Source organism: Leopardus geoffroyi, chromosome D2 (genome assembly GCF_018350155.1).
Source record: "Leopardus geoffroyi isolate Oge1 chromosome D2, O.geoffroyi_Oge1_pat1.0, whole genome shotgun sequence".
NCBI lineage: Eukaryota > Metazoa > Chordata > Mammalia > Carnivora > Felidae > Leopardus > Leopardus geoffroyi.
This window is the reverse complement of record NC_059334.1, coordinates 72,191,289-72,207,044: the sequence shown is the minus strand read 5'-3', so window position 1 is coordinate 72,207,044 and position 15,756 is coordinate 72,191,289. Positions and strand designations below refer to the sequence as shown.

The window sequence follows — 15,756 nt, the reverse complement described above, 5'->3', positions numbered from 1 at the left end:
ACTCTCTTGTTTTGGGGGACCTGGTTTTTTATTCACCACCTTTTATATAGTTAAATGTATTAACAGTTGGGACAAACTCAAATGAAATCTGGTGTTTAAAAAAAAAAAAAAAAGAAAGAAAAAACATAATTTCTTAAATGTAAATATTGCGATCTGTTAAATTTTTCCAAAGGCATCTCCTTGGTATATAAGTAATTACAGCATCCTTGTTCCAGATTATTTTACCTGTGGGACTTAACTCCATTTCCAAGTCACTAAATCAGAGGATCTTACAGGATTGATGTTGCGACCTTTGTTGTTCTAGTCAAATTCAAAGCAGGCTAGTGTTGCTTACCTGTGACTCTCTCTCTCCCAGGAGTTTGATTTAAATAAGAAACCTATTTATATTTAAGTAGACGGTGAGACAGTTCCAAACTGCTAATAACTTAGTTTAGTAACAATCTTGTTACAACATGAATAAATTTCCTTATATATGTAAAACTTCCTACTAAAATTGTCTTTCACTACTAATTCTAACATGCAAATCACCCGTTTTACCACTATGTAAAATAAACATTTATGCAATGGGTAAAAACTTTAAAATTTAGAATCAGCATGAGGGGATTCTAATTTGCATTAACTTTTTATAAAACAGAGATCAAATTTTTGAAAATTCATGCAGTAACACTCTCGACCAAAACTTGACACGAATGCCTACCTTGGACATGGCTTTCCCTGGGAAGCCTTGCCAGACTTCTGGCCAAGGATACAGTTCTCTGCACATGCTCTGTGGCACCCTCTCTGAGGCTCGCTCTCTCTTAGCCCTGATCCCACATCTGTCATTGCTGACTTCCACTGCATCGTCAACTCTACAAGGGCTGGGACTGCTTATGGCATCTTTTTCATCACTGAATTCCCAGTTTCCGACTCGTGGCACAGAGTAGGCACTCCGTAGTATTTACAGAGTGAAGAAGCAAATGACACAGCAGTTGTTCCCATTTAATGAGCAGTTATGTGCCGGGCACAGTGCTGCAAAGTTTACACTTCCTAGATGGTCTTAAATTATCTTACAATAAACTCCGATTTTTTCCAAACCCCTATTAAGATCCAATGCCAGTTCACTGCCTCACCCAAGGGAAACACTGCTTGTAACCAGACACTCAGACCATCTTTTTCCAAAAGCCGGAGCACACAGAAAGACCCACAGCGGTAACCCAGAGGAGAGCTCCCCATCTGCCACCAAAGCCCCATCTGCTCACTCTCCCACGTGCATCGGGAACACTCCACGCCCTAATCTTCTAAGTGCTTCTTCCTCCTAACCTCTTCCCTAAGGCCTCTCCTACCTTCCCTGCCTTTCCCAAGGCCAGCCCAAGCCTCCCTTCCTCCAGAGAGCCTTCTCCAAGCCCTGCGATCCTGTGTGCCCCCACAGAACTCCTTGGCTGAACAATCATCCAAAAATTAATAATAATGGTTCACATTTATGAAGCACGTACAATGTACCAGGTACTCCACTAGGCACTTCATATATATGGTCTCGTTTAAATTTTCACAATAATCCCATGAGATAGGTATCATTATTTCCATTTTACAATGAGGAAGTTGAAATGTACAAGGATTAAGTAACTTGTCCTGCATGGGAGGAAAGGGTCGGCTGTACAACTGAGACCCTGTTCTCTAGGGGCTAGGCCGCACTCTTGTGCACTGTTTAACCTTTAATTTGTGTATTTGTTTTGTCTCCTAAATTAGACTGTAAGCATTGTGAGCAAGGATGCATGGTATACCTTGTTCCCTCTGCACTGTGCCACGCTTTCATGGTAGGCTCATAAAACGTTTGCTGAACAACTAAAGTTAGACATCCTGTCAGAAAAGAATACGCCTAAGAAAACACTACAGATGTTTGATTTGAAGTTTTAATTCCCAGGGCAGAATAGTTTTTCAAAAATTACTGGTTTCAACAATCATCAACTCTTCACTCTACTTTGAAAAGATACACATCCTGAAAAATGACTTCCATTGAATTAATTAGCTAAAGTTGATAAAACTTCCTTCCCTTATCCTCTTGGAATAAATCTGCCCCCAAAAGGGTGAAACTGGCTGAAATTTAAAAAGAACCAGCCCCTGGCAGATTACCTAGGACAGACGAGGCCCTCAACAAACACTGAATTGTACTAAATGGAAAGTGTTTTACTTGTACTTTGGAGAAATTGGACTAGCATGATCCTGTCCAACCTCGGAACTAACTACCAGAGAGGCCTGATTTCACCCTTGTGACATGTGGCAACAGGCTAAACAAAATGGATTCACTGCAAAACGTACTGGCCGATCATTTTTACTCTGAGGGAAGATTCATTTCTGAAAAGGGAAGCAAGAGGTATGTTACAGTTCTTGTTTTTGATCCAGGTATGAATTTGTCTCCTAAACTCAAAATGCAGTCTATCCACTTAACAACTCATTTTCAAATATTAATCTTGAAAATACCTCATATATTTTTTCCTTATAATGTTAACAGGAAGGGAGGAGAAACCATTAGGTAAACAAAAAGGAAAACTCTGCCTGTAAACCTCATTTAAATGTTAATCTGGTCAACCCTAAAAAACCATTTGAAGGCTGATCCAATTGAACAAAGAAACCTATAAAGTAATAATATCAAAATGGTTGAAAACAGCAACACAATTGAAAAAAAGGCCATGTCAGCATCTGCACATGGGATAATGTCCCACCTCTGAAAAACAGGGATAATTATGTTAATTGCAAAACTGTTATCAGAAAATACTAATCGGACAGAAAAGAAAATGCTAATTGGGCGTACAAACTAAAAGGAGTACAGAGAAAAGCTAGTGAAATGAACTGATGAGTGGTAAAAGTAGTTTATACAAGAAAACGCCCAGCAAATAAAATAGAACTGAAAAAATGGAAACCAATCTTCGGCTAGGAAAAAACATTCTTCAAATACCACAAAGATGGCTTACTTATCATTATGTATGAGTTCATTCCCAAGAGGGAATGTAAAAAGGAAAAATAAAAGTTAGTACGGCCAAAATGTTTTCAGATTTAACCTCCTATCAAGGTAAACTGGAAGGTATCACAGCTAAAAACATTAACTCTAAGAAAATAAAAACATTAGTTTTCTAAATGCAATGTATCAGTTACTAGGACTAGATGATTATAATCCACTCTTAACTTTTTCTCACTTCAGCAAAGTAGGGGAGCTGGATATTACAGAGCCAGTCAGACAACTGACATGCATAATTTGGTAGATGCTAGCATATAGTTACAAAAAGAAAACAAGGACAGAAAACACAGGCCTCGGGATAAAAATGACTCTTTACTGGGAGAATACGAAAACCATCTTTCTTTTTCTAAGTACTTATTTCTGTAATAAGGCAGGATCAGCCTGATAGGTAAAGGATGTAAATAATGAAATACATTTTTTAATTCCAAATCCCATTTTTTAATTCAATATTAACCTGTATTCAATGTTAAAATTAAAGGATTCTTGGCATTTTAAGTTAAAAAATAATACAAAATGTAAATGTCACTGTTTTCATAAATGTCGGTTACGTTCTTCTAACGTAAAGGTGCTGCAGACTGTGTATAAGAAAGGAAAATTAAAAGCTGTCCTCAAGTCTAAAACCGTCATCTCCCTCAGTGTAATAACTGCTCTTCATTCAAGAAAACGCTTTCTTGATTTGATACACGTTTTCCCAAGAGCTTGTAGTAGAGCTTAAATGATTTTTAAACATTTCCCACATATCACTTAAAATAACAACTGGACTAAATTTGTTTTTGTTCTCATACTTAATTTTAAAAACCCATTTGATTTTTATCTGACCATAAAAACTATTCTATTGCAGTCGGTTTATTGTTTTTGTGTTTTAAGCTGGGTGAATTTTAGTGTGCTATACTCTAAACACAGAAAGAGAATGACATTTTTTTAAATTAGCAAAGTACTGGTTTCTCCCACAGGATGCATTTTTCAGTTTGGGCAAGTCTCCCTGAGGAAAGAGAAACAACCAAAGTAGAGCAAACTGGACCTCTTATTATTAAAAAGGCAGCAAGACATTCATTTCCTCTTTAGTTACCACTCTTGTGTTAGGCTGTTAAGGTATCTGAATGTCTGTCTACGCTGGTGTCTAAAATCCTCAAAGGAGAGCGTCCAGGAAGAGAGAGCAAGAAAGGAAACAGATGGCCTCGCTGCTCTGCGAAGGCTTGGAAGCGGTCTAGACCACGTACTCGACCAGACCCTCCAAACTCCCATTTCACAACAATCAATACGATGCAGCTGAGTTGGGCCGCGAGGCCAACGAAGGCAAGGCCGGCAGGATTAGGAAACCGGGTCCGCGGGCGGCCTCCTCGCAGAGTCGCCCCCCGCTCCCTCCCCCACGCCCCCGGCAGGGGCACACCTTCCTGCCCACCCCACCTTTCAAAGTCAACACGACAGCAAGCCAAACCCAAGCCCGAGCCGTGTCTGGCCGTTTCTTTTGTCCTGCTCCACGGTGATCACTTTTTTCCAGAGCAGGTTAACGGTCCGGGAGTCCCGGGGTGCGCCCTACGGCCCCGCCAGGTACTCCCGATCCCCCGGCCCATCAAGGAATCAGGCGACCCCGCGCCGGCCGGGGCACCCGCCCACCCCCTCCCCCGTGGACGCACAGGGACCCGCGCCGGCGCGGGGCAGGACGGCGAGGAGGGGGCCTGCTCCGAGCCAGGCCGCTCGGCCCGGGCGCCCCGACGGCCCCGCCGTGCCCCGGAGCGCCAGCCCCGGCCTCGCCCCTCCGCGGAAACCGGGCCGCCGAGGCCCCGGGCCGAGGCCGCAGGGAGCGTAGGCCGCCGCCATCCCCGGCCTGTCGTGCGCCCGCTGCCCCGCGGCCTTACCGCCTCCACGGCGTGCTGCAGGATGGAGGTGAACTTGGAGAACATCTTGTCCCGGGACTGCAGCAGCCTCTCCCGGGACGACCTGGAGAGCTCCTCGATCCGCCGCCGCCGCCCCTGCTGCGGCTGCCGGGGCCGCTCCAGAGTGAAGGCCGGTGCGGGCGGAGAGGACGATCAGAGGGCCGAGGCGGGCCCGGGCCCGGCCGCTTCCGGGGTGTGCGGGCGGCGCGGCGGCTCCGGCGGGCGCTGGGACGCGGCGGGCGGCGAGGAGGGCGTTCGGCACGGACTCGGGGGTCCCGCGACGCTCCGGCGGCGGTTGCGGCTCCGGCTCGGACACGGTGGCAGCCCGGCTCGGGTTCCTTCCGCCCGCTCTGCCCGCCGCGGCCTGCAGGGGGCGCCGCCGCGGCCCGGGGAGGCCCCGACCGGGCCTTACCAGCGGCGGGGCGGCCGGACACCGCGGGGGCGGGGGAGGCGCGGGAGGCCGCGGCCGGCTGGGGGCGGGAGCCGGGCGAGCGGACACGGTCGTCCTCACGTTTGAAAAATTCAGCCAGCCTCCGTTTTGTTTCTCCAGGGGAAGTGGCAGGTGTATTTTGTAGGGAAACGTAGCCATACCCGTACATAATATTCCGAGGTTCGTCTTTTAAGGGCAGATTTGGGAGACTGGTAAGAAACAGCAAAGTATTCCTAAGGCAAAAATGGACCGTGCATTTAAATGCTAAGAAGGAGAACAAATCAACTCATGTTGGTGAAATGGCTTTGCTGACTGGAAATTACGTTATTGTTAATTGTTGATTATTCAACATTAAGACAGGAAGCCCCAAATGGACCGATGGTAAGGTGGTTCCGTTAATAGTTGGTAACATGTTTGATTGGTGCAGGGCATTCGGTATTGCATTTTCTATTCTGTTTATCAGATGAAACTGGAAAACAGGGAAAGAATCTGAAGGGCTTCTGTCTGCTAAATGCCTAGAACAGGTAAGAGGGGCTGGAGGTTTCTTAAAACTACCATGTGACAGGATATTAGTCAAGCTTTGAAAAACACAATTCGGGGCTGGTAAATTTTAGGTTGGGTTGATACAAGTTATGAAAATGTTCAGATCCTGGAGAACTTCGTGTTTGTTTTTGCTAGTATTGGTATTTTATCAAAAGGACCGTTAAGTTCTTGATAAGGTGAGGGTGGAGTAAGTTTTGCATAACCGGTGATGAAACTGTGTATTTGTAATTGAATTAGTTGAATAGGAAACACGAGCAGAAAAGTGGCAGCAGTGTGGAGTGGTGTTAAGAGCCAGTCTCTGGAGGTGAGTAGCCTAAATTTAAATCCCGGCTCTGCCACTCACCATGGCAAATTACTTTATCTCTATGCGCTTTAGTTTCTTCACCTGCAGAATTGGGGAGAAGAGCACCTATCACAGGAGGTTGTGTGGGATTTGTTAACATATGTAGGATGCTTTATGTAGACGTGTCCAGTAAATAGCAAAGCAATACATTGGCATTTGCTATTACCATTATTAGTAGTAGTAATAGTAGTATTTAACAAAATAATATGACCAGAAATCAAGGTTAAGGAGGAGGTTTAACTACAGATCTCCCCTGACCTTCGGTGGGGTTATGTCCCCATAATTACATCCGAAGTTGAAAAGGTCTGAAGTCAAAATGCATTTAATACACTTAACCTACTGAACATCAGTCTGCCTACCTACCTGCCTACCTAAATGCGCTCAGAACACCTACGCCTACACCTACATTAACTACCCTTGGTCAAAATCATCTAACGCAGAGCCTGTTTCATAATAGTGTTTGGATACCTCATGTAATTTATTGAAAACTGTACTGAAAGGGAAAAGCAGAATGATTTTAAGTGCATCCTTTGTTTACTCTTGTGATCTAGTGGCTGACTGGGAGCTGCTGCCCAGCGTCCCGAGAATACCCTACGGCACGTCACTAGCCTGGGAACAGATCCACATAAGATTAGAAGTATGGTTTCTACTGAATGCGTATCACTCTCACACCATCAAAAAGTCAAAAGATCTTAAGTCTAACTGTTGTAAACAAGGGACTATCTGTAGTTTTGTCTTCTTTTCTCCTCTGTTTCTGTTGCTTGTATCCTTGCAGATAAATCTGACTTTAATTTTCTGTGCACAGGTCTCCAGAGTGCTGGAGGCATCCTCTGTTGTTTGCTAAAAATGAAAATGTGCTCCCTACCAAATTTTGGCTAATTGTGTCTGCTTCAACCAAGAGCACGTATCTTTTTTTATTATGCATACAGCTTAAGGTGGTTAGTCCTATTATTAGCCATAATTATTTTCCTGACCTAATTGCCATACAGTTATGTGGTGTCTTGTATTTTCATAATGCCTCACAACCACTAATTGTATAAAGGGGTCTGTTTAACACAGGCTTACTTAGAGTTGTTTGGATTTGATGATGCCCGTCTTTGTATACTTATTATAAACGTAATAAAAAATGTTTTGTTCCAGATTAATATCAATATTTGGGATGATGATGTCTCTACCTGATTATCTCAGTTCCAAGACATACAAGTTGGGACTAGAATTGTCATTGAGCAGCTCCCCTTACTTCTTCTCATCCTAGAAAGCCTATAGTGATGCCAACATTACCACCTGCCTTATGCATGGGCACAGCTGGACCTCCTTCAACAAAGTGTGATTTCAGGGAAGCATACAGGCTTCCCTGGCTTCCAAAACACTTAGAAATGGGAACTTAACGTTTCTTAATTAGAACTGTATTTCTTTATTCCTTTGGTTTAAGCCAGATAAGAAATTTAGTACATGCTAAAAATTAAAATACTCTTGGGAGAGAGAACACATCAAATCCTATCATTCCTTACACTTCAGGATGAATGAACTTGTGAAGTTTTTTTCTGAATGATCAGTGAGGACACAGAAAAATCCACAAAATTGAAATGCAGGCTGAAGTTGAAAAAAGAGGAAGGAGAGTCAGATGATACCTACTTCCAAAGTTTGGCAGACTTCTGGTTAAGTTGAACTTAACAACATTTCTTTCCAAAGTGCCACTACAGCTACAATAAAGGGACTCCTCAGAGTATAAGCCAGACGAAGAACACACAAATTAAGACAGGAAATGGTAACAAAAAATTGAAAATTGGAAATTTATGGTAAAGGGAATAATTGACAGGGTACCTTAAGAAAGCTGAATCCTACGGCAACAATTAAGAAAACTAAGACCCAAAATGATATATTAACGTATTCACAGAACCTCCCAATAGCTCTGAAATTCATAGCAGTAAGAATCTCTAGAAATAGAGGTAAGAGTGGGACTGCATATAGCAGGATGGACTGAAAGTTTGTTTGGAAGTAGATAGATCCATTACCACTGCACAAGATTGCCCCCTTTTTACCCTAGTTTTAGATTTGAGACCAATTCCAGGAAAGATCAGAGGCTCCATGTTGACCAGGTGGGAGGGAAGAAGAGAGTAAAGTGAAGGTAGATATTGTATATATTGAGCACACATCCCCAACCCTCATCCTCTTTTTGGCCCCCAGAATAAAGGCATCAGGCTGATCCCCCCCCCCCCCGGAAGAAGATAGGGAGAGTCTTCTCTGGAGAATCTGATTTGTCTAAGGGAAAAGACCTAGAGTCTGAAGAGAACCCAGATAATTCTACAGTACAGTTTCCGGTTGACAAGCTCTGTATGCATGCTTGGAGCTCACACTGAGTTTTTTCATGCACTTCTCTTAAATGCAATCAGAGAGTCTGGGGTCCTCAACAGTTTGAGGAAAGTTAATGATAGAGAACAAAGAAAAGGTAGGACAAGGAAAAAAAACTCGGAAGAAACAGAATTGATTACACTCAATAGATAGGGAGAGATGGAAAAGAAAACTTAAAAAAAATACATAAGATCATTAATATTCTCAGATAAAAGATACGGCATCTATAAAACAAGAATGGCATTGCTATTTTTTAAAAGCAGCATTTAGAATACAAAAAAAGGAAATCTTAGAGATCAAGAATATGATAACAGAAATGAAAAATAACGTTAAAAGGATAGAAAATAAACTTGGAAATTTTTCTCCAAGACTAGAGCAAAAATGATATGGAGACGAAAAATGGGAATTTTTTTCAAAAGTCAGACTGCTAGTTTAAAGGATCCAACATCTGAATAATTGTAGTCAAGAGAGAAAATCATTGAACTAATAATTCAATATAATTTTATAGATCTGAAAGACATGAATTTTCAATTAAATACCAGAACGATGAATGCAAATGGACTCACTCCAGTGGTTGTTATTGTGAAATTCAGAACACTGAGTTCAAAGAAACATCCTACACGATTTCCAGTGACAGAAAAAAAGAAGTCCCTACAAAGAGTTAAGAATTACAATGGCATGACACTTTTCAACAACATCATGAGAAATGGGAAGGCATTGGGGCAATGCCTTTAAAATTCTGAGGTAGGGGCACCTGGGTGGCTCAGTCAGTTAAGCGTCCAACTTTTGGTTTCGGGTCAGGTCTTGATCACATGGTTCAGAGTTTGAACCCCACATTGGACTCTGTGCTGGTAGTGAGGAGTCTGCTTTGGATTCTCTTTCTCTCCCTCTCTCTTTCTCCTCCTCCTGCTCTCTTTCTCTCTCTCTCTAAATAAATTATATATATATATACATGTATATATAAATATATATATATATATATATATATATATATATATATATATATACACACACACACATACATACATATATATGTATATTTCTGAGGTAAAATCATTTCAATCCAGAATTCTATACCAAGAAACGGTCAGTGAAGTATGAGGATAAAAAATATCTTTTCGGACATACAAGTTATTGAAAATTTCTTCTACCTTGCAGTTTTTCTCAGGAGGCTATCAGAAGATGTGTTCCATCAAAACTCAGGGAGTAAACCTAAGGGAAAAAAAGATAAAGGAATCAGATAACAGAGCCCATCATAAAAGGGAGGCGAAGGAAATTCCTAGGATGATGGTGAAGCAGAATTCCAGCATGACAACTATGCATCAGATTGGGACAGCTAACCAACCAGTCCAGATTGGAGCAGGTCTGAAGGTGAAACTGATAGGTGAATTGTCTATGTGTTTGAGAAAATTTACAAAATAGGAGAGTCTGATGTTGAATTAGTGATAAATACAACGAGAACCAAGCAGAGAAAAAAACTAGATCATTATGAACACCAAGAAAAATAAAATACTCTATTGGAATAAGTAATCATAGAAGATACATGGCTTAACTGTAAATACATCTGTATAAACACAGTAATGTAAACACTAAACTTATGGTGTTGCTGCTATATTTGGAAGATGAAAGAATGGATATGTGTTGAAGTGGGGGGGGTAATGTGTGTGAGAAAGAGGTGGGGAGGGGAGAGAGAGAGGGAAGCTAAATCCTCATCATCTGTAGGGAGGAAACATTAGATATTGCTTAAAACTGAAATATCATGAAGTGAAATTACAGGCATATTATTTAAAGAAAGTAAGTAAATAATAAGAGTCTACTCAAGGTGTTGAAATAGCTTGCCTCTCTGGAGCAGGAAATTGGGAATTTTGGAGGAAGGATAGGGGCTTTCAAAACAAACCATGTGAAGTTTCTTGACTAAACCATATCCTGGTGTGACTGATCTCCTCTTTGTTTGGCAAGGGGAGAAAGGAGAGGCAAGAGACCATTTTTGGTCCTTCAAAAAAGCTCGTACAAAATTATAAAGGTTAATTACTATAGGAGTAAAGAAGAGGGTACACTTGAAAGATGTAAGAGCAACCAGATTTTTGCAAGTGATTAAATAGGAGTGAAGGAAGAAGAAAGCAGAGATGTTGCTCGCTTGGACTTTCTAGCTTGGATGAGTTAGGTGAAGATGCCATTAATTGAGATATAGAAAGATAATGAGTTTTGTTTTTTTTTTTTTTTAGACATGTTAGATTTGCTTACCTATATGGTGAATCTAGGTGACCCCATCTAGTACAGGATGATGAATTTGGATTAGGAAGTCAGGAGCTCTGGACTGGAAATAAAGATTGGTTAAGTTCTCTTTATAGGTGGTAAATGAGATAAAGAAATAAGTGAGATATTTCAGTGAGATGGTACAGTGAAAGAAAAAAAGAATCAATACAAACTTGAGGACTCCCTGCAATTTAAGGGTTGCAATATAGAGGAGGAATTCACTGGAAAAGAGCAAAGAGATGGGGAAACATGTCGTGAAAAAGTTCAGGGAGAAGTGATCTTCTAAAACTGGGAATTAGGTTCAAGATAAAATGGTGAATTTGCATAGGCTATAGGTTTCATTTCCTGAATTCAACCCTATAGCTGCCATAGAAACAAAAGGGAAGCCAATAGAGCTCAGAAAATCACATAGCAGCTGTGAAAACTCCTTGGTCAGTAGAGCAGAGAGCTCTGGTATCTGGTGCCACATTCCCTTCGCCCGTTTCTGATTGTAGTTGTAGCTGCAGTGGGCAGTTCTGTGCAACAAGCTCAGACTCACCTCGCAGTGACAGCATCTCATCTCGGTCTCATGACACCCTCTTTAGAATTTCTGCCCCCGAAAATTCTGTATGGGGAGCTTGCTCCTTCCAAATGCATGATGGAGAACCCATGAGGTTCTTAGTCGACAACTCTTAGCCGACAGGGGATGGGATCTAGTAGATAAATACTCCAGTGCCCTGTCTATCTGGTGAGAAGCAATTTTAAGAGGTGTTCTGAGCACTTTTCAGGAGGTCCCAGTGAAATCAAGTACCCCACAGTAGTGACCTCAGTAGCCTTCTTATGCCTTTCTTCCTTCCTTCTTATTCTGTCTGCACCCTCATTTCCCAAGATCTGAAGTCAACTACTTACAGTCAGGTCTTCGTCTCGGGCTCTGCTTTTGGGGAAACCCACTGTGTGTGGGAATTAGAGTAGCAGAAGTCCAGAGGAGAAGGCCAAGTGCCATAAATTGGGTAAGGACCAAGGAAGATACACCTTCATCCCATAGGCTAGAAAATTAATTACAGTAAAGGCAACAGTTCCTGGAATTGAGCAGTGCCCTATTAGGTCCAGTGGCATGTGATTAAGAAAAAAATCCCAAATAATAGCGACTTAAAGAAGTTTCTTTCTCGTTCAGGTGAAAGAATTTTGCCTGGTAGGTAGCCAGGACTAGTATCAGGACATTATCATGGAGAGACACACTCAACTGTCTGCGTACCATTCAGCACTGCCACACTCATGATCACTTCAGGGTCCCATGTAGGTGTTCCAGTTTCCAGTTTGGGGGAAAGTAGCAGGAGGAAGCAAGGGGGAAAGGGGAACCTCTTCCTTTTTAACAAATTCTTTCTGGAAGTTCCACACTTCTGCTTATATTTCATCAGCCAGAATTTATGTAACCATACCTGGTAGTTGGGAAATGTAGTGTTTAATTCTGAGTAACCACCAGAAAAATAAAGATGCAAAGCATAACTTTTGGATTCAGTACAAAAAATTTTGCTCAATCCAATGCTCAATATGGGAAAAAAGAAAAAAATCTATATAAAAGCATGAAAAATAGAAAACATAAAATGGGCTTTTGTATTAATTATAATAAATATAAATGGACTAAACTCACCAGTTGAAAGCCAGAGACATATAGATTGGATTTTTGAAAATATCTAGTACTATGTTTTCTAGAAGAGGTATGTTTAAAAAAAATTTTCTTTAACGTTTACTTATTTTTGAGACAGAGAGAGACAGACATGAACGGGGGAGGGTCAGAGAGAGGGGGACACAGAATCTGAAACAGACTCCAGACTCTGAGCTGTCAGCACAGAGCCCGACGTGGGGCTCGAACTCATGGACTGTGAGATCATGACCTGGGCCGAAGTCGGCCGCTTAACCGACTGAGCCACCCAGGAGCCTCAGAAGAGATATGTTTAAAAAGGGAAGAGAAAGGCTGCAATAAAGGAATAGAAAAAGATATACCATAGAAATATGAATCAAAGAAAAACGAGGGTAACAACTATAGACAGAATTGAAGATGAAAATCATCACAAAGGTAAAAACAGATATAAAGTATTGATAAAATAATAATGGATCAAGAAGACACAATGCTTATGTTCGTAAATATACTTGATATAGACACAAAATATATAAAGCAGTAACTGACAGAACTACAAAGAGAATAAGCTAGAGTAAGGGGAGAGATGATTTGGGGAAGTCTTTCTTTTATTTTTTAAATGTGTATTTATTTTTGAGAGAGAGAGAGAGAGCCCTACGAGTGGGGGAAGGGCAGAGACAGAGGGAGACAGAAGCTCCAAAGTGACCTCTGCACTAACAGCAGAGTACCAGATGCGGGCTCAGTCAAACTCACAAACCACGAGATCATGACCTGAGCCAAAAAGTTGGACGCATAACCAACTGAGTCACCCAGGTGCCTCAGGGGAAGTCTTACCTTACATAAAGTGGCCAAAGAAGTCTTCTCTGAGGAGGTGCCATATGTATGAAGCAAGGGAATTAGCTTTGTGAATAGGAGAGAGAACATTTCTGGCAGAGAGAACAGCAAAGTGCAAACGCCTTATGATGGGAAAGACTTTGTGGCATATGTTAGGAAGGCAGGGTGGCTGGAGTAGGTAGGTGATTGAGGAGAGGAAAATAGTTGAATATGCAATTAGGGAGGTGGCAGGGAATCAGAACAGTAGAGTAGAGCAGTGATTCTCAATGCTGTCAAATCCAAAGGTTCCCCCCTTTCTTCATGTGAAAATGTTAATAGAAGTATAACAAACACAGAAAACTCAGATGTGTAAAACACAATGAATAATCACAAAGTGAACATCCAGGACCGTCGGCACCCACATCAAGACAGAGCACTGCCTGCACTTCAGAAGCCTCTTTTTTTTTTTTTCTTTTAATGTTTATTTTTGAGAGAGAGTGTGAGCAGAGAGGTGCAGGGAGAGAGGGAGACACGGAATCTGAAGCAGGCTTCAGGCTCTAAGCTGTCAGCACAGAGCCCGACGAAGGACTCGACCTCACGGACCACGAGATCATGACCTGAGCTGAAGTTAGCCACTTAACTGAGCCTCCCGGGAGCCCCTTGCTTCAGAAGCCTCTTAATGCCCATTTCCAACCATTAACCCTTGCCATGAGCTATCACTATTCTGACTTCTAACACCATATGTTAGTTTTGCCTCAGTTTGAACTTTACATACACGAAATAATGTAAGATATATTCTGTCATTGTTGGGTACAGTGTACTAAAAGTCAAGTTTATGGTTCTGATCTTCTATATCCTTAGTGATTGCTTGTTGTGTCAGCTTTTGAGAGATGTGATGAAGTCATCCACTATGATTGTAGCTTTTTTTTTTTAACTGTCATGACAATGTTTGTTCTATATATTTTAAAGCTATGTTATATGTATATTCAGATTTTGACTTTTGGTAACTTATTGATGGATTGACTCCTTTATCATTATGCATGTCCCTTTTATGAGAATAATGCTTCTTGCCTTAAACTCTGTGTTTCATGTAAGTATAGTTGGTTACTGTTTGCATTGTGTGTTTCCCCATTTTATTACTTTCAAACTTTGTGTGCTTAAAAATAAGATGGGTCTGTTAACAACATATTACGTTTTTTTTTTTTCACCCAGTATGACAGTCTTAGTCTTTACTTGGAATATTTAATCCTTTTAATGTAATTGCTGATCTATTTGGGATTTTTGTCTATCATCTGTTTGTTTTCTCTGTTATCTGTTTTTTTTTTCCTTTTCATTCATGTCTTACCTTCCTTGGATTAATCAAGACTTTTTTTTATTTCCATTTTTTCTTTTTGTTTGTTAATTTGTTAGTTATAATTATTTAATATTAATATTTTAATATTGTGATGTTTATGTAACAAATTAACAAAATTTGTTACTTATACTTTTTTTCTTTTTCTTTTTTTTTTTTTTGTTCTTTTTTAAAAATGTTTATTTATTTTTGAAAGAGGTGAGAGACAAGTGTGAGCAGGGGAGGGGCAGAGAGAGGGGAGACAAAGAATCCAAAGCAGTCACTAGGTTCTGAGCTGTCAGCACAGAGCCCAACATGGGGCTCAAACCCATGAACCATGAGATTGTGACCTGAGCTGAAGTCGGACGCTCAACTGACTGAGCCACCCAGGTGCCCCGAACTTTATGTATTTTTTTTATGTTTATTTATTTTTGAAAGAGAGAGACAGAGAGACAGAGCACAAGCAGGGGAGGAGCAGAGACAGAGGGAAACACAGAATCTGAAGCAGGCGCCAGGCTCTGAGCTGTCAGCACAGAGCGCGACGCAGGGCTCAAACTCATGATCCTTGAGATCATGATCTGAGCCAAAGTTGGTTGCTTAACCAACTGAGCCACCCAGGCGCTTACTCTTTTCCTTTTAATAGTTAGCTTAGAGATTATAAGATATATCTTTGACATATTTTAATATAAATTATTACCTTTGTCACTTCTGTGATAATGCTAGGACCTTACAATACTGTAATTTCACCAATTACCTTTTGGAATTGTCTTTGGATCGTTGTCAGACATTGTATACAAATATATATAGTTTAAACCATAAGACATTACTATCATTATTATGAGCAGTGAATATCCACTTATATTTACTATGTATTCATTTGCTCCTCATTCTTCCCTTCAATTCCTGATTTCTCTCTAGGTTATTTTCTTTCTACCCTAAAGAAATTCCTTGAGTTTTGTTTTTTGGGGTTTTTTTTCTTTTTTTGCTTGAAAACATCCTTATTTCACCTTTATTTTGAAGGATATTGTTACCGTTATGTATTATTTTGTCTTTATCCGTTTATTCACTTATTTCACTTTCAATGCTGAATAATATTTTGCTGAGATTTTTGATTGGTACATAGTTTTTTATTTTAGCATCCTAAAGATGTTATTCCATTTTTCTGACTTCCATTCCTTTTTTTGAGAAGTCAGATGTCAGTT

General features: G+C 40.9%; 1 protein-coding gene across 3 annotated transcripts in view; it reads right to left on the bottom strand.

Annotated features, from left to right (window-relative positions):
• FHIP2A (FHF complex subunit HOOK interacting protein 2A) overlaps positions 1 to 15,756 on the bottom strand; it is a 93,213-nt gene that overhangs the window by 32,554 nt on the left and 44,903 nt on the right. The window contains exon 1 of one of the 3 annotated variants that reach the window (XM_045439056.1): positions 4,852 to 5,244. The exons of 1 other annotated variant lie outside the window; for it this stretch is intronic. In XM_045439056.1, the coding sequence (XP_045295012.1) occupies positions 4,852 to 4,896 (45 nt within the window). In that variant the 5' untranslated portion in view covers positions 4,897 to 5,244. Of the gene's footprint in view, positions 1 to 4,399; positions 4,512 to 4,851; positions 5,245 to 15,756 lie in introns of those variants that run through there. One more of the 3 variants, XM_045439058.1, reaches the window with a different exon arrangement.